The sequence below is a fragment of the Aquarana catesbeiana genome, linkage group LG07 (genome assembly GCF_042186555.1).
Source record: "Aquarana catesbeiana isolate 2022-GZ linkage group LG07, ASM4218655v1, whole genome shotgun sequence".
Lineage (NCBI taxonomy): Eukaryota > Metazoa > Chordata > Amphibia > Anura > Ranidae > Aquarana > Aquarana catesbeiana.
In genome coordinates this window covers 326,756,359-326,775,892 of record NC_133330.1, presented here as the reverse complement: position 1 = coordinate 326,775,892, position 19,534 = coordinate 326,756,359, and the positions used below count along the sequence as shown (strand labels likewise).

Genomic DNA, 19,534 nt, shown 5'->3' with positions numbered 1-19,534 from the left:
ATCCTTTAGTGAAATAATGTTAACCAGGAAGCTCTGCCACTGAGCTGAAGTAAGTAAAAATCAGCTCAGCTTATTTTTCATCCAAATTTTGTATGTTTATTCTTTTGTTTAATTTAAGAGTGTTTTTTTTTTGGGACACTAGGAACTCAGCTTCAACCACTTTTTTATTTTTCCTGGAAGGAATTTTTTTTATCGCCTCCAATTAAATTTTATACCCAAAGGTTTACTAGGCATTGAATAAGGAACTGCCATTACTGAAGCAGTCACAAGGTCAAATGTCACCTTAAAGCAAACTTGTGCAGAGCAAAGCAAGATGTTTAACTGCCTCCGTCCCCAGCTGCACATACTGCCCATTCCTTGGCTCCTCGTTGCTGTATTTGGTTGCCAGAGGGGAACAGAAGGTCACAACTGAGAGCGGTCTTCCTGCCTCAAAATGTTTGCCCCCCCCCCAAAATTACTCGTTTTAACCATGCTTGCTGCCACTGAGCCTTTTGTCCTCTGTAGAGGGCGATGATGATCATTTCTGGCAACCATAGGTGCTTCCGATTTTTGTTTGCACCAAAACGTGGGATATATCTATGTCAACAGCATCTGATCCTTCACTGCTCAGTAGAATGGGGAGGATCGATGCACCACTAGTTTGCTGCTGTCCTTAATGGAAAGGGGGCTCCTTAACCTGCTTTACCCCCCCCCCCCACCTGCTGTAAAAAAGGTATGCAGCTGATCATTTTGGAAACGGCCATCTTGGTAGAAGTAGGATTTTGCTCCCTCATGTCCAAGCTTCCAGCAAGGAGAAGAGTGAACAGGAGAGTAGTGACATCACCGAATCTCACTCCAAATCTTCTGCAACTAGCATTCAGAGGCAGCAGTACCTTAGATCTCATGCAGCAGATGTACAGCTATGTGTAGGTACAGGAGTATCTAGTCACCCTCACATAGCAGGAAGTTCCCTGCTATATTCAAGACAAATTGTACAGTTTTCAGGCTCCTGCTTAGGCACAATTAACATTTCTAAATGTTACCCTTAACATGGCACATCTTCACTTTTTTGAGTTTAGGTCCACCTTAAAAAGGAAGCAAACTTCCTCTGCTGACATTTACCTATAGGTAGTGTAAATATCTCCTAAACGTGTACCTTTTTTAGGAGATATTTATATTACATGCAGCCAGTGACATCACTAGCGCATGCGCTCTGAAGGAATGGCCATGGGTGCCGTTCCGTCCAAGCCCTGTGCCATGAACGGCGTGGGAGTGACATCATCGCGGCTCCTGCCACTCAACACCTGAGCCCGTAAACCCGGAAGTAACTCCAGGAAAGATGTCAGAGGCGTGCGGGCGCCACTGGAAGGCTTCGTTCTACGGTAAGTATTTCATAATGAGCTAGTATGCGATGCATACTGGCTCATTATGCCTTTGTCCTACAGGTTTTTTTTTTTTTTGCTTTTTGTTGTCACACAAAAGTCTGATTAACGCCGGGCAAAGTTTCGGTTTGCAAAAGGAGTGGAACCTGTTGCCCCCGGAAGCTGCCCAGCAGCGAGAGTCATCTTTGAGCATGGCTCTCCAGTTACTGCAGGCCAGAGGATACAGTTCCAGTCGCTAACTTGCTGATCTCTTCACTACAGAACCAACAGCTTTACTGCCGAACTCTGCATTTTGGAGCCACACTGGGGACATCATCCTCACAGTGACATTCTTTACTTTTACTGGATGCTGTGAGTGCTTTGTTATCTCTTTTGGCCCCTTTCACACAGGCTTTCCGATCAGGTCCGCCTGGCGGTTTTTCAGGCGGACCTGATCGGACCCTCCATTAAACCCTATGGAGCAGTGGATGGTGACGTCCGCTGCTATCCGATCTGATCCTCTCCGACAAATCGTGACGGATGGTGACCCTATTTTCCATCCGCCTGGCGGATCGAATGAAAACGGACAGGCTTTTCCGTTTTCATCCGATCTCCCCATAGAGGAGAGCAGGACTCTGGCAGGTCTCTCTCTGCACAGTAAGAGGAGCCAGTGACCTGTCATCCGCCTGCTAAGCGGGGATCAGGGGAACGATCCCCCCCCGCTGAGCAAGCTGAGTCCATCATACGGACAAGCCTACATTTAGATGGATGCGCCCATTTCTGTTTATATTTAACAGTTAAATCGATGGGTTTAGTTCCACTTGAAATTGATGCATTCATTTTAATGCATTTGAGAATCACCGGTATAGAGGAGAAATAAATAAAACTACACTGCATTTGCATTCCCCTGTGCTAAACACAATTAGGCAGAGAACACATTAGCAGTTACCGTCCCTTCAACAAACAGGCAGCTACATTTCCCCATGGATGTATTTAGGCGCCCATTCTCCCCGCAGCAGCGACACTGTAATTTAGAGAAGTTGCATTGATTTGACGAGCTGGAGCCGAGCAATGATAACAATTCTCTGCCCCGGCAGGATGAAGCTGTTAGGTCTCTGTCAGGGACTGGCTCTCACATTTGTTTGCCTGAGACTTATCAGTGTGCGTTTCCTCCACAGCCTCCCCCTGGGCAGTCAGATCATTGCAGTGCCTGTGAATTCCTCGCTGTCTTGGCACATCAACAAGCTGCGGGACCCTGGGAAGGAGGCGTATAACGTCAGCTACGCCTGGAAAATGGTAAGACGGCACAGCAGCCTCATCCTCTTAATTATAATCCATGAAGTCGTAATAACATTTTGTGATGGGACAATGGTTTATTAATTCACATGTCCTGGAAAAAAAAAAGCTTCTGCTTGGAGAATTCACCCCCAAGAACTGACTATGAAAACTCATCATAAGAGATTTTCACCTCGGGCCGTTTGCTGGAAAGCCCTTCTGCCCGGTGAGCTTTAGTGGCAGGCCAGCAGGGTTTCATCACTTGTATTAATGCCAATCGCATGTTTCCACTTAAAGAGCTTTAGTTACTCTGTTAGGCTTTTTTTGAGCGCTTAACAGCCCAACCTTGGAAACCCATTGCATTTTCTAGCCCAGAGTTTTACGCAGAATAGATTTTCCTGCTTTGGCTGGAGTTGGGTTGGTTTTGATTCTGTGCTGAGGCCCAGCAGGGGTAAAGGCCTTAGCACTGTCTAAAACCTCATATAGGACCTCCGCACACCCAGGGACCCATGCACACGGGCATCAAAATACAGGCGTTCAGATATGTTTAGAGCCAGTGACTGAATTAACACCTAGACATCTATCTAGCTGTGTTTACCCATACAGGAAATGTCTCTGTTCAGGAACCATTTAACCTGTTTTTCTGCAAACCCTGTGTATATATTAGGCCTTGTGCACACAGGGCATTTTTCCTGCCACTTTTAGGAGCGTCAGGCGTATTTTTACAGCTTAAAAACACCTCTCTATGTTGTTCTATGTGTCCATGAACACATAGGCTTTTAGGAGCTGTAATTGGCATAGGCAATTGTAAAATGATAATAAAGTCTCATTTTTTTTTTCTTTAAAAATAACGAACATATTATACTTACCTGCTCTGTGTAGTGGTTTTACACAGAGCAGCCCAGATCTTCCTCTTTTCGCGTCCTTTGCTGGCGCTCCTGGCTCCTCCCTCCTTCCCACAGCAAGCGGCTTTCCATGGGGGCACCCAAACCGAGCTGCAGCTCTCTATATCCATTAAGACACGGAGCTGCGTTTCACCCCCCACCCTCCTGATTGGCTAACTGACTTTGATTGAGGACAGCAAGAGCCAATGGCGCCGCTGCTGTGTCTCAGCCAATCAGGAGGGAGAGTACCAAGCATCCGAGGCACTCGTGCACATCGCTGGAGGAAGATGGGGCTCAGGTAAGTATTAGGGTGGCTGAGGAGGGCTGCTGCACACAGAAAGTTTTTTTATCTTAATGCATAGAATGCATTAAGATAAAAAAAAAAAAACGACTTTAAAAAACACTTTAAGCTGTAAAAACGCCTGATGCGGCTAAACGCATGTTAACAGCATTCAGCCGCATCAATAGATTTTAAGTTGTAGTAATTGGATTTGGGAGTGGAAAATAGAAGAGGGCAGAGAAACGCTGCTAAATGCTAGCGCTGCTAAACGCGCTATAACACCAATGCAAAGCGCTTCTAAAAGCGCGTTTCTACAGCCGCTTTTTCCTGGCGTCGGTACTGGCTTTGTAGCTGTTTTTTTTGGGTTTTTTTTTTGTTTTTTTTTTTTAAACGTCCTGTGTGCATGAGGCCTAAAAGCAGAAGGAATTAAACGTCTTTATGCTTCCCAGATCAATTTCTACTAAGTGTCTTGTGTGCATGAGGCCTTAGCCCATGATGCCATGGTAATTGGTAAGCCTTGTCTATAAAACTAGATCCATATGGGGCACAACAGTTGGCATTTATACATACTGCACCCTTCAGTGGAACCTCCTTTTAAATATGCAGAGCAGTCACTTTAGCTGGTGTCCTTAAAGGCTCTAGTTTTATACCTGATCGCTGACAACTGGTCCCTTTTATTTGCAATATTTGTAAGTTATAAGGGTTCTGTGGTAAAGACGAACTCTGAGCACAAAAAAACAACCAGAGCTGTTGATTTATGCTACTATGGTATTATGGTGGTGACCCTGTATCTTTTACTGTTTTAGTTACCCTCTTGTAAGCTAGGGGGCAGCATATTATAGTCAGGCAAACGCATTCCATGAGCACAGTTCTGGACCGTCGTGCCTGCCCATGCCCTAAGCCAGGGGTAGGCAACCTCGGCCCTCCAGCTGTGGTGAAACTACAAGTCCCATGAGGCATTGCAAGACCCTGAACATCACAGGCATGACTCCTAGAGGCAGAGGCATGATGGGATTTGTAGTTTCACCACAGCTGGAGGGCCGAGGTTGCCTACCCCTACCCTAAACCATGACCGACTGCACTCCAGAGTGGTGTAATATCCAGAGCTCTGGACCTTCTGTTTGCTGCCAGATGACAGTTCTGAAGTGGATGGCTATATCTCTGGGCTGTAAACTAGTGGCGGCATAACTACCCTCTCCTAGAGCAGTTTTTGTCTGGGGGTTGGACGCTGCACTACGTGCAGTACACCAATTTCTTTGCTCATTTTTCCAGTTATGTGAAATCCAAATTTCTTAAGAAGATTACAGATTAGTCCGTTGCATGGACTGATCTGCCAGAAAAGCTTTGATATAATTAGTTCTGTACTTTCCCAGCGTTTAGTCGACCACGGAACCCATGTAATCCCTGTGTGTTAGTAATTAAAGGGATGATTTCACAACTCTGATGGCGGTCTCTGATCTAATCTGCTTGTTACCGCCATGCTGGGGATAAAGGTTAGATCTTCCCAATGTAGATCTGTAAGGCAGGCTGTAGATTATTCAAGAAAAGAGATTGGTTCCCCCATCAACATAGTCAGTGCTGATGGGGGAATCCCTCCTGCTGAGCTATGGTGTTATGCCAGTGAGGAGCCTTCCTATCCGGCAAAGCTAAATGATTACTGCTAGAGGCAATAGCCACTGGCAGTAATCGCATCCGGACAGGCAAAGTTGTACTGTAGTGCTGAACCAGCCAAGATTCGATCCATCTGTGGCCAGCTTAAGGTGACTGGCAGGAATCCAACCCTGCCTTCTCCACCAAATCTCTTTTCTAGAATGCAAAAGAAAGGCACACCGAGGCCTCCAAACATTTCTGTACTGAAGAGAAAATGATGCCTGAAGAATCTTCAGACCCTGGCCCCCTACATCACTGCTATGTTCTGTAGTGATGTAGGGGCTGGCAGGAAGAACCACAGAATGCAGCAGGGTGTAGGAATCTGACACTCCCAGAAGTACCAGATTTTGAAAATTCGTCAGAACTACATATTGGGGTTGATTTACAAAAGGCAAATCCACTTTGGAAGATCAGTCGCTTCAGATCTGAGGGGAAGATCTGAAATGAGGGGAAGCTCTGCTGATTTTAATCTTCCAATCATGTACAAGCAAAAATGCTGTTTTTATTTTTTATTTCCCTTGCATGTCCCCTTCAGATCTACAGTGACTGCACTTGCAGTGCACTTATAGTGCAAAGTGGATTTGCCTTTAGTAAATAAACCCCTGTGTCTTTATTCAGGGATACTTTTTTTTTTTTTACATCTGTAGTCTGACTGAATTGTCTTGAACCCCTCTGAGCTAATAAAAAAATCAGCTCTGGCTGTATGTATGTATGAGGGCATATACTGTAATTGTGCATCTTACTACTGTGCCCTGGAGTAACCATATGTTGATGCAGAGAGCTGCATTCATGTCAACAGTGCTCTCTGCATCATGGAGGATCACCCACTGAGGAGAGGATCCAAAGAAGGGTGCTTGCAGAAAAGAGGGGAAGAAAATTACAAAAATGTAATATTGCTTTCCACTTACTTTTTAATTCTTAATTCTTTTTCTGCAGGTTCAGGATACCTCGTTCATTTTGTGTATTGTGATGATACAGCCAGAAATACCAGTGAAACAACTGAAAAACCTGAACACGGTTCCCAGCAGCAAGCTTTTATACCACCGCCTGGACCTGCTGGGCCAGCCCACCGCGTGCCTTCACTTCAAACAGCTGGCCACTTTAGGTAACCTATCAGATCGAATAGCTGCAGTGCCCTGTGACTTCTCTCCACAATGTGTCACCCATATGTATAACAAACAAATGGCCCCTGCCCCCACCTATAACTGGCCTTCCCAGCAAGGAGCACATGGAAGGGCTATCACATGAAAGACAAAAAAAAACACTCCATAGCTCAACTCACCAACCAGTCTGCCAACTGACCAAATTAACCTGTCCAACCGTCTGCGTTAAAAACAGGGGTTTAGTTAGCACGCATTTGCCAACGCATGCATAAGCCGCAAGGCCTCTTCATGGCACCCTGTGTATGCTTGCAGTCCTTACACTACTGAATTTATAAGTGTCTCCACAATGGAAGCACATGCATTAAATGGATAGATGAGGGGCAGGTGGGCCTGGAGGCAGCCCAATCCCCCTAAAGGAACAGGAGCACACTGGACACCCAGCAAGAGCACCATGGCAGCAAAGATGTACAGTGTGTCCCCGGACAATATATACCAATAACAAACAAATGGCCCCTGCTCCCACCTATAACTGGCCTTCACAGCAAGGAGCACATGAAAGGGCTATCACACGAAAGACAAAAACAGAACGCTCCATAGCTCAACTCACCAACCAGTCTGCCAATTGACCAAATTAACCTGATCAACAGTCTGCGTTAAAAACAGGGGTTTAGTTAGCACGCATTTGCAAATGCATGCATAAGCTGCAAGGCCTCTTCACGGCACCCTGTGTATGCTTGCAGTCCTTTCACTACTGAATTTACAAGCGTCTCCATAATGGAAGCACATGCATTAAATGGATAGATGAGGGGCAGACTGTTGGACAGGTTAATTTGGTTAGTTGGCAGACTGGTTGGTGAGTTGAGCTATGGAATGTTCTTTTTTTGTCTTTTACCCATATGTATTCATACAGGACTGTGGTCTCCAGAAACATGCAACTTGCTGACTCTCCTTTCGGCGAGTTTTTGACCTCCTGCCTTTAGTACTTTTAGTTGCTGACCTTGAACAATAATGCAGATGGGGACTGCTGACTCTTCCCTGATTGAGCTGATCTGTATGCTTTCTCTTGGTTTTTCTTGACTCAAAATGTATTGAAGCCCCCAGAATTAACATAACAGTCTGCAAACTAGCATTTTTAGAAGGAGCTCAACTATGGCAGACGCATTGTTGCTCTTGTGACAGGTTTGCCTAAAGTTGTTTTCATAAAATAAAATTTGAGCATACTAATGCCCTATAAAATTCAGCCAGTCTTTTTTCCCCGTACACACGATCGGACTCTCCGACAACAAAACCATGGAACTTTGTTTGAAGGCTGTTGGCTCCAAATTGTCTTGCATACCCACGGTCATACAAATGTTGGCCAACAATTACGAACGTGGTTATGTACAAGACGTACTACGTGGTTTTTCAGCTCTTTAGTGCCACCCTTTAGGCTCCTTCTGCTAATTTCATGTTGTTAGAATTTTGGTTAGTGTTGATTCGCGCTTTTCTTTTTGCGTTTTTCATTTAGCGCTATTATTATTATTGATATCACTAGAAAAAAAATGCCTTTGAAATTTCGTTTGCAATAACTCCATCAGTATCATCAGCAAAGCAGCTTCATTATGAAGACAATTGTGCGCTGCATTTGGAGATTTCATAATTTGCCACGTCACGAATGTTAGTTCTCCATTACGAGCGCTAGTTTACAAGACCGGCCACTTTCTGCTTCTGAGCATGCGTGAACTTTGGTGCAACGGACTTGTGTACACACGACCGGAAAGTCAGGCGACAAAGTTTTGTTGGCGGAAAATTTGAGAACCTGCTAGCCAACATTTTGTTGGCGGAAAGTCCGACAACAAATGTTCGATGGAGCGTACACACTGTCGGACTTTCCGCCAACAAGCACACATCCAACATTTCCCGTCGGAAAGTCCGACCTTGTGTACGCGGCTTTAGTATGCATTATGGCGATTATGAAATACACATATTAGCTGATGCAATTAGATATTTTTTTTTTACTTTCTACAATGTTTTTATTAGAGAAAGTCATTTTGTGTTTTATCAAAGGAATTTTTTGTAGAAAAAATAATTTGCAAGACTGGCAAGCATCGCCTTACATACAAGGGGTGGCTTGTTGCATCGAATCGGCTTGAGATTTTTTTCTTTTTAATGCCAAGAGTGAACATGCTTGTTCCCGTCTGTATTGCATGCATTATAATTCTCAAAGTGGCACAACAGGTTCTCTTTAATCAACCCTCTCTTTGCTTGCAGAAAGCCCCACTGTTATGTTGGCTGCTGGCTGCTTCTCTTCTCCATACGAGCATCTGAGTCAGCCAGAGACCAAGAGGATGGTTGAACACTACACGGCATACCTGAGTGATAATACTCGTCTCATTGCAAACCCAGGGCTGAAGGTTAGTATGAAACTTGTCTTTAACAAATAAAAAATAAAAAAACACAAGAATAAAGGGCACAACAACCTTCTGTTTTTCAGAAAAAAATAGACATAACTGGAAGCCAATTATCTACCCACAATATGTTGTGAAAATATCACTTTTCATCGAACTTGAATCATCATGACAGCTTATATAAATAATGGTCTCTAAGTTCTCCACCCCAAACTGGTAATCGGCAAAGAAATCCAATGTGACCCAATATGGCTATGAATGCTTTCCAACAAATAATCTTAAAAATTTAGATTTTTCTGTGCCATTTTGTAAAAATGTGTTTACACTTTGCGAACACGTGCGGCCGAAGAAAAATTTGAGTGTCTCTTTACTGGACTTTTTTATAAGTTTTATCTTCACAAAGAAAAAAAATCCCACTCTTCACAATCATGCCTTTATTCATGTCATCAGTTTTTGGCAGCACCTAAATTTGTGAGGGACTATTTTCTTTTTCCATCTACTTATTAAAGTTTTAACAATACAAATGTAAGCTGAAATAAAGAACAGAAAGTCGCGCTGAATAATGAGAATAGTGAAGCAATATGATATATGCTCCCAATGGTAAATGCCAATAGACCACACGGAGTACACATGCGCACATCCACCCAACTTTCAAGGTGGTCTTAAGGCAAAGACCACCCCTCGTTTTTGTGTATATATAGATAGATATATCTATTTATATATAGATATATCTATCTATATCAGGGATCCTCAAACTACGGCCCTCCAGCTGTTGCGGAACTACACATCCCATGAGGCATTGTAAAACTCTGACATTCACAGACATGACTAGGTATGATGGGAATTGTAGTTCCTGAACAACTGGAGGGCCATAGTTTGAAGACCCCTGATCTAGATAGATAGATATATATATATATCTATATATTGATATATAGACATCTCTCTCTCTCTCTCTCTCCCTCTCTTTCTCTCTCTCTCTAGATATATATACAAAAACAAGTGGTGGTTTTTGCTTTAAGACCACCTTGAAAGTTGGGTGGAATTCCGCTTTAAAGTAAAAAAATGTTTTAGCTTCAGATACTTTAATGCTTTTTAAGAAATCTATAAATTAGGTTTTTATTTCTCTGCCTGGAGTTCACCTTTAAATCGGACTAGCAGAGTAGAAGGGAGTGTGATGTGTTCTTATCTGCCAGCAAGTGTAACAGAGCAGCCTTTGGTAGAGTTCCCGGGGACAGATTAGTCTCCTTTTATACACATCTTAAGGGGTCTCCTGCTACGTGTTCCTTTTCTTTCACAGTTCTCTGTCAGGAATGAGGTCATGGCTACCAGTCACGTCACCGATGAATGGATGAGACAGATGGACATGAGCAATTTGAACAGCTACATTGTGCGCCGTTACATAGCAACGCCCAATGGGGTGCTACGGATCTACCCCGGCTCTCTCATGGACAAAGCGTTTGATCCCACCAGGAGACAATGGTGAGTCCCCCTCTCTGATTACTTGTCATGCTGTACAATGTTACTGTCCATTATCCTTCCAAAACCATCTTTCCATTAATCCGTTTAGATTTTGTGTCACACCAGAACTTTCCTAATAAGAAAAGTTTTTCCTGCAGTGTCGCAGCGCCTAATGTATTGTTAAATCACAGCGTGTTCGGCACATCCGTGTCTTTTTTTTTTTTTTTTTGCTTTTAGGAAATATTTATACCATATTATCTTTGAAAAATATTCAACTAATAATTCAAAGATTTTGTTTTAGGAGGAGAAGCTGTTAAATATCACTGAGTGTAACCAGTAAAAGTTTCACCTTGTGTTTCTTTACTAGAGGGTAAGAAAAATTTAGTTCAGGGACTGATAGCTTGAAAAGAGTTCCCTTTGTGTCTGCCATAAGAGTACGATATCAGCGTAGGAATAGAGGTAGCACCAGCTGCATCATGGGATCAAAGCTAAAGGAAAGCAAATCAACGAAATTGGGAATAAGTACTAAGCTTGAAACAATCATTGGCCAAACAAGGGAAATAACTTGATTCACCATCCATGTTAAACAGCGTGGATGAGTGAATCTGCAGCGTGGGCTATTTTATTCTGACAGCCAGCACCTGTGGCTGTCAGAATACCCGAACAGTGCCTGCATTTGATATTGCACAAATGTTTGTCCCTTTTTTTTTTTTTTTCTTTTCTTCTTTTTTGCATGCTAGTCCCTTATCAAAAACGAGTAGGTTCTTTTCGTTTCCAAGCACGCACAATCTTCTTGATCACTCGATTTTTTTTTTTTTGTACAAATACTGTACTAATTACACAAAGAAATCATTCATTATCTTATCTTATTATGTACTAATAATGATATCGTATGTCTACTCCAAATGCAGTTTTTTTTATTTTTTTATTTTTTTTTCAGTCGATTTTCTCATCCTGTGTACTAGGCATAAGTCTCTGCAACAGGTTTACAGTGTACTTCCAACCGCTGCCTCTGTATTCCTGGGCAGCCAAGTGCAATAGATTTGCAAAGATCTAAGACATTTATTACAAAAGATGAGACAGATTTTCACTCTATATAGACGCGTAAGTGGTCAAGTTTCATTCTGTCATATTGCAACTTTAGTACAGCAGACGGAGAGAGAAATTTATGACTGGGGCTGTAACCGTGAAATAAATCTGCCACATAATCTGTCTATGTGACAGAATTTAGAAATGTCCCTCACTGTATCTTTGTTTCGTTGGCTGTGGCTATATCTATTTGTGATAACCTGAACACGTGATTTGTAGCAAAAAAAAAAAAGACCCCATCTTTGCTATTCTGATGTATATTTCTCATTGCTTGTTAGGTATCTGCATGCTTTAGCTAATCCTGGCCTCATCACTTTTACTGGACCGTACCTGGATGTAGGAGGAGCAGGCTACGTGGTCACTATAAGTCACACTGTCCAGTCTACCAGGTAAGAATGCCCCACTGTATCACACTGCCCAGTCTTTTCAGATAACAGAGGAACCTATTAGGCCCAAAGTTTATGGGCCCATCATAATACCTTGCTAAATGCCCTGGTCATACTTCCATTTTTTCATATGTTGAAAAGACAGACATCAGTGTTGGACATGTTTTTACATAAATACAGACAACTACAATAGTTAATATCTGGAACTATTGACCAAACTTGGGAGCAGTTAGACTTTGCATGTTCATCTTTTTTCCAGATGGTGGAAATGCTAATAGGCCTTCTTTTTGAGGCTTGTAGTTCCCACAAGCCTCAAATAGGCTCAAATAGGCCTACAAGCCTCAAATAGGCTATTTGAGGCTTGTAGTTCCCACACAGCTGGACTGTCATTTTTACTTAAAAGAGAAGTATGGAGTTAAATTTTTTTCCAGAATCGTACTTACCTAGGTGGATGCAGCATCGGTCCCCCGCCGACTCGAACACTAAGAACCGAGCGATCAAACACCGCCGATCGCTCAGTTCTCACAGCTCCCTGAGCAGAGAGCCGGTTACTGTCAGTCAGCCGCTTTCTGCTCTCACACCCCCCCCCACCCCCCCCCCCCCCCCAACTGGAGAGCTGGCCTGTGGAGGGACAGGGGCGCTCTTGTCTGAGCCTTGATCGGCTCTATGTTGTCAGCTGATAGTGGGCTTCAGCCCGCTGTCTGCTGAAAACGGGTCACAGGAGTGCAGAATGAGCTGCACTCCTGCATTTCCACAGGCAAAGTACAGCCAAACGACTAAGCAAATTTTTTTCCGTGAAACTAGTTAATCTCTTCCAGGTCTGCATTGATGTCATGATCTCCACAATGTTGTCTGACAATTTTTATCTTCAATACATTTTCACTTTTGCTTCAAACCTGTGAGTGCGGTCAACATTTCCTGTTCCAGTGGCTTCTACTATCCAGATTACGGACTGGACCTGCACCGAAAGGTTGAAGCGTGAGATTGCTTTCACCTGGAGTGGCTTTGCTTTCTACCAGAGCTTTGATTGTACTTCTCCTTTAGCCTAGGTTCACAAATATGCGATGCGGGAACCAGTGCAATTCCAGTGCCGGTTCCCGCTTCGCATCTCTCCAGAAGGCAGTTCATACTGCCCTCTGCAAACTGCTGCGGGTGTCAATACAATGTTAAAGTGGTGTTCCACCCAAAAAAAATTAAAAGATTAAAAGCCAGTAGCTACACATACTGCAGCTGCTGGCTTTTAACAATAGGACACTGATCTGTCCTGGAGTCCAGCGATGTCGGCACCGCAGCTGAAGTTTCCATCAGCTGTCAGTTGCTGTCGCCGCCATTGCGGGTAAGGGTACCCGGCAGTGTAGTGTTACTGCTTCACACCAGGAACCCTACTGCGCATGCGCGAGGCCCCACTCCTCTCTCCCACTGGCCCGGCGACAGGGAGAGGAGGAGGAGGAGGGAGGGAGCCCCGCGGTAATGTGACGGGCCGCGGCCCGGACTCCCAGAAGTGGGAACAGGATACCAGTTAAAGACAGGTATCCTGTCCCCCCCCCCCCCCCAAAAGGTGCCAATTGTGGCAACGCAGGGGGAGAGGAGACAAACAAGCGGAAGTTCCACTTTTGGGTGGAACTCCGCTTTAATGGCACCCGCAGATCGGTTCACAGATCGCAGTGCGAACTGTGAACTCGCACAGGAATCAGGGTCAGGGTGTGAGAACACCCATGCAATCCCATTCTAGTGCGGGGAAAATAAAGTCCCTGCACTATTTACCTGCGAATCCAATGCAAGTTCGGCCACACAACTGTATGGCTGAACTCATTGCACAGACATCGCATGCGATCGGCACCGCAGTGCGTGTGTGCGAATCACATGCGATGTCTGTGTTCGCACAAGTGTAAACCCGGGCTTAATGGCCTGTGCACATAAGTTTATGAGAATGCAAAAGCAGCTGGAGGGAGGTCAAATGCAGGTCAGAAGGACATCAACTGTAGCCAAAATGCATCTGTCAATGAATTCTGGATGATCTCAGAACTGTCTCAAACTGAGGTAAAAAGCACGCTGCGTTTGTTCCACACAAGCCTAAGGCCTGTTAACACAGGGCCTAATGCCTTTTTTTCCTTTCAATGTCTTCAGCTTTCAGGTGTCATCAGGATATACAGTTGCCGTGATGGGCATTGATTTCACCCTGCGATATTTCTACAAAGTGCTCATGGAACTTCTTCCTGTCTGCAACCAAGATGGTGGTAACAAAATTAGGTAGGAAAATCAAGGCAATCATGTGTCTGCTTGTTTGAAAAGTCCATTCTATCTGAGGCTAACCTCTTAGTGCCCCAGGTGAGGCTTGCTGTCTCTTTTCCCTTACCTTTCTCTTTTCTTTTCTTCCCTTTCTCTTTTCTTTTCTTCCCTTTCTCTTTTCTTTTCTTCCCTTTCTCTTTTCTTTTCTTTTCTTCCCTTTCTCCTTTCTTTTTCTTTTCTTCCCTTTCTCCTTTCTTTTCTTTTCTTCCCTTTCTCCTTTCTTTTCTTTTCTTCCCTTTCTCCTTTCTTTTCTTTTCTTCCCTTTCTCCTTTCTTTTCTTTTCTTCCCTTTCTCCTTTCTTTTCTTTTCTTCCCTTTCTCCTTTCTTTTCTTTTCTTTTCTTCCCTTTCTCCTTTCTTTTCTTTTCTTTTCTTCCCTTTCTCCTTTCTTTTCTTTTCTTTTCTTCCCTTTCTCCTTTCTTTTCTTTTCTTCCCTTTCTCCTTTCTTTTCTTTTTCTCCCTTTCTCCTTTCTTTTCTTTTCTTCCCTTTCTCCTTTCTTTTCTTTTTCTCCCTTTCTCCTTTCTTTTCTTCCCTTTTTCCTACTTATTAAACCCTTTTGGTAGTTTGGGGAGTGATGTGGGACCGCTGGTCTGCCGCCATTGGTCCCACTCCCCTTTGCTTGTTCCGGTTTGCTGTACAACTTATCGTGTGATAATCACGACAAAACCGCACTGCTAAAACTGGAGAGTGCAAAATCTGGTGCAGCTGTACATGGTAGCCAATCAGCTTCTTAAACTTCAGCTTGTTCAATTAAAGTATACCTAAAGGCAAACCTTTTTTCTTTATTTTTGGATAGAGTGGAAAGGGATTAGATCCCCCCGGTCAGTTTTTATTGCTGTATGTGCTCCGCGGTACGGAGATTCACCCTCTATTTGTCCTGTTTACCGTTGTTGAAAAAGAAAAAAAGCAAAAGAAAAACCCAAATTTTGGGTTGTCCCCAGAAAAGTAATAGAGGGGAAATCTTCCAATGGGGACACTAGTTCTTGGGACAGGAAGTGAAGGGAAATCTCCACAATGGAACACAGATGGCAAAAATATAAATCTGACAGGGGTTACAACCCTCCCTTGCTCTATTCAAAATGAAAAAAAAAGTTTTGCCTATAGTTGCCTATAGTTCTACTTTAACCATGTCCTGCCCGTATAACTTATACAGAGGCAAGGTGACACTGCTGTGCTGGATCATGTACCTAGTACGTGATCTGACAATTCCAGGCCCTCTCTCACTGTGATTACACACAGCGGGAGCTGATCTATGGGTACCACGGACTCGTCTGCCGACACAGGCCAATCATTCGGTACAGAGGCAGAACAGTGATCGGTCTATGCAAACAAGGCAGATCGCCGTTCTGTCAGTAGTGAAGGCATGGATCCTGTGTTCCTGCAAAGCAGAGACATGGATCTATGCCTTCCCCTAGTAAAAGCATCTCCCACACAGTACTCAAAAACATTGGTCAGGCACACAGTTAACCCTTTGATCGCCCCTGGTGTTATCCCTTTCCCAGCCAGTGTAATTTAGTACAGTGACAGTGCATATTTTTTAACAGAAATCAGTGTATTAGTGTCACTTGTCCCTAAAAAGTGTCAATTAGTGTCCGCTGCAATATCGTAGTCCCGCTATAAGTCGCTGATTTGCCACAATTACTAGTAAAATAAATAACAATGTCCCATAGTTTGCAGACACTATAACTTTTGTGCAAACTAATCAATATAGGTTGGGATTTTTTTTTACCAAAAATATGTAGCAGAATACATAGAATACATATTGGCCTAAATTGATGATGAAATAAGATTTTTTTTTACACTTTTTTTATAGGATATTTTTTATAGCAGAAAGTAAAAGCTATTGTTTTATTTATGTTTTCAAAATTGCCGGTCTTTTTTTGTTTATAGCACAAAAAAAAACAAAAAAACAGAGGTGATCAAATGCCACTAAAAGCTCTATTGGGGGGGGACACATCAATTTTATTTGTGTACAGCGGCGCAGGACTGCACAATTGTCAGTTCTAGTAACGCAGTGCCGTATCGCAAAAAAAATGACCTGGTCATAAGGGGGTGGAGTTGAACTTCCAGAGGGCAAGTGGTTAAGCTTTGACAATAAAACCTGGAAGCTGATTGGTTTCTATGCAGAGCTGCAGCAGATTTTGCACTCTCCAGTTTTAGTAAATCAAACCCGCTGTGTCTTCATAGCAAGGGGCGCTAGTTCTGAAATTCCTCTGCTGATGAAATCCCATTATTGAATTGCCAAGAAGTACAGCATCCAAAAAGTGCATAGGAATAAAGTCGTAGTACAACACTAATGCCCTGTACACACGGTCGGACTTTCCAAGGCAATATGTGCGATCGGAGCTTGTTGTTGGAAATTCCGACCGTGTGTGGGCTCCATCGGACTTTTTCCATCGGAATTTCCAACACACAAAGTTTGAGAGCAGGCTATGAAATTTTCCGACAACAAAATCCGTTCGCGTAAATTCCAATCGTGTGTGGACAATTCCGACGCGCAAAGTGCCACACATGCTGAGAATAAATTAAGAGACGGAAGCTATTGGCTGCTGCCCCGTTTATAGTCCCGATGTACGTGTTTTACGTCACCGCGTTCAGAACGATCAGATTTTCCGACAACTTTGTGCGACCGTGTGTATGCAAAACAAGTTTGAGCCAACATCCGTCGGAAAAAATCCATTGATTTTGCTGTCGGAATGTCCGATCGTGTGTACAGGGCATAAGGGCTGTCAGGGGAGCTTGATTTTCATTTCGGATTCAAGTGCCCCCCCGAAATTCCTGGGTGTTGAAATGTGGCCTTCATCACACTTCTGCATTCATTTGGTATGTCTTTGCATCATGTTCACCTGAACATTTTCTGCAGCTTGATCTGCATTTCTTCCATAGTGCACACTGCAGGAATGTTACACAAATAAATCATCTCGCTCCCATCTGAACAGGTTTTAAAGTGCACTTTCTTTTTCCCCTGGGTATCCTGCTTCTCAGAACATGTTAACAATGCTTTTTAGTTGTGTATTGACCCAATTCTAGTTCCAGAGTTATCAGTTCAAGAGAGAGCAGAGAAATTCGCAAACAGCCTTTGAATTTGTTCATGAATTGTTATGATGGGTTATATTAAACCTATTGGACTTGATTAATAAACACTAAACACAAGAATGCTGTTTTTTTTTTCCAGACTTTGAAACCCCAGGAATATATAGAACCTGCTCTGGTAGATTATTCCATAATCCTGTTACTCAGTTGACTGGAATAATTCAGCAAGTTTTTCTCCTGTGTTCTGTCCGGGCCGTTGGCCGTGCAACACAGAAATTTCTATGCCTAAGTGCCCACATACCTTGAGCTCAGTCACCCATGCATGGGATTCTATTAACAAGGGAAAACCCGTTCTTCAAAGAGGTCTTGCACTGTGTGTTATAACTAGGTCTTGTTGCTTTGCCAGGTGCTTCATCATGGAGGACAGAGGTTACCTTGTGGCGCATCCCACCCTTATTGACCCGAAAGGCCACGCTCCAGTGGAACAGCAGCACATCACTCACAAGGTACTCCCACATCATCCAGTCACTCTTAAAGTGACTGCCAAAAAATGGCATCTGATGTGCATATATGTGAATCGTTTCCAGCCAAAATATTTTTATCTCTGTTCAACCATTCTTGTGATTAACGCAATCTTGCCACGCTGTACAACCAAAGTGACAACAATATTCAGAGGCTGCAGCTCTGAGGCTTCCTGCATCACTTTCCTTTCAACCACTTGCCGCCAAATCACCTACCTAGTACGCCATTTGACTTCAAGTGGTTATACCTTGGTGAAGCCTGTAGCCGCAGGCATTGCCCCGGTATCGTCTTTTAGAGCCACGGTTGGCTCTCTTGTAATGGCAACTGGAGTGGCACACTAGCCACTCAGTTGCTATTACATGCAGCGGGAGGGGACATCCCCTCCTGTCGCATTCCGCGACTCTCTCTGGCTCTCCTGTCCCACCGAGAGACCCAAGCTACCAGCTGGTACGTCTGCCGGCTGGCCGGAGACCCATACAAAGCCAGGACCGGCTTTGATCGGTTCTCAGTTATGGTAACCTGGAAGTGATAACATGACATCACTTCCGGTTTACCTGGCTGTCATCGGCCAGGAAAATCTAAAGTATTCAAAAACGCAGATCTTGGCGTTTTTGAATACATTCAAGTGCAAAGGAGGGATTTGGGGTCTTATTGACCCCGGATCCCTCCATAAAGTGTACCTGTCACAAGGATGTTTTACAATCCTTATGACAGCAATAAAAGTGATCAAATTTTTTTTTAAAAGCAACCGTGTAAAAATCAAAAAAAAAAAAAGAATCATCAATAAAAAAAAAAAAGCGCGCAAAGGCGAATGTGTGCGTTGGTCCTGCATGCACGCAAACAGCAATTGTCCCACACATTTGAGGTATCGCCATAAACGTCAGATCATGGGCAGTAATTCTAGCACTAAACCTCCTCTGTAGATATAAAGTGGTAACCTGTAAAGGCTTTTAAAGCGTCACCTATTGATAGTAAAATTTACATTGTGTGAGCGTGCGCAATTTTAAAGCGTGACGTGTTTGGTATCTATTTACTCGGCGTGACAACATCTTTTATATTTTACAAAAACAAATGGGTTATGTATTTTTTTTTTTGCATTAATAATTTTAAAAAGTTCATTTTTTCCCCAAAAATTGCTTTTGAAAAACCGCTGCGCAAATGCCGTGTGACTTAAAAAAATTGTAGTGACCACCATTTTAATTCCCTAGGGTCTCTGCTAAAAAATTATATATAATGTTTGGGGGTTCTATGTAATTTTCAAGCAAAAAAAATTTTACTTGTAAAAAGCATATGTGAGAAAAAGTCAGGGTCCTTAAGTGGTCAAGCCACTCTTTAGCACAGTGTTAAGACCGAGCCTGCGGTCTCCTCTTCCTATAAGCTTCCCCACCAGTCCCCGAAAACTTGATGACAGTGTTATGCAATGCAATATAACCTGATGGGATTATAATGCTTACATTTATATAGTCAGCCTCATCAGCAATCTGTTGAAAGTTGCTTGCATTACATTGGGGGTGTATAAGCTTTTGGTCGATAAATTTTCATACCTAGTACCCCACAGATTTGAGTCTCATTAGACATTTAAGTGACAGATATTAATTTTTAGGAAGAGATATGGCTTGGCTTCTTGAGGTGTCTTACACTATATGGCCAAATGTTTGTAGACGTCACAGCTTTTTGTGAGCTTTTTTGACATGGGCATGGGCATTATTATAATGGCAAGAACTCTAATCGGAAGGCTTTCCTCAAGATTTGGGAAAGTGCCTGTGTGGCTTTGTGCCCATTCAGCCAAAGAGCATTTGTGAGGTCAGGTACTGATGTTGGACAAGAAAACCTGGCTCA

At 43.3% G+C, this 19,534-nt stretch overlaps 1 protein-coding gene across 1 annotated transcript in view; it reads left to right on the top strand.

Annotated features, from left to right (window-relative positions):
* The window catches only part of CACHD1 (cache domain containing 1), a 232,806-nt gene that overhangs the window by 182,329 nt on the left and 30,943 nt on the right, over window positions 1-19,534 (top strand). The window contains exons 12-18 of the mRNA XM_073593807.1: window positions 2,519-2,636; window positions 6,366-6,534; window positions 8,783-8,925; window positions 10,217-10,398; window positions 11,745-11,855; window positions 13,980-14,102; window positions 17,580-17,679. Of these exons, the coding sequence (XP_073449908.1) occupies window positions 2,519-2,636; window positions 6,366-6,534; window positions 8,783-8,925; window positions 10,217-10,398; window positions 11,745-11,855; window positions 13,980-14,102; window positions 17,580-17,679 (946 nt within the window). The remainder of the gene's footprint in view (window positions 1-2,518; window positions 2,637-6,365; window positions 6,535-8,782; window positions 8,926-10,216; window positions 10,399-11,744; window positions 11,856-13,979; window positions 14,103-17,579; window positions 17,680-19,534) is intronic.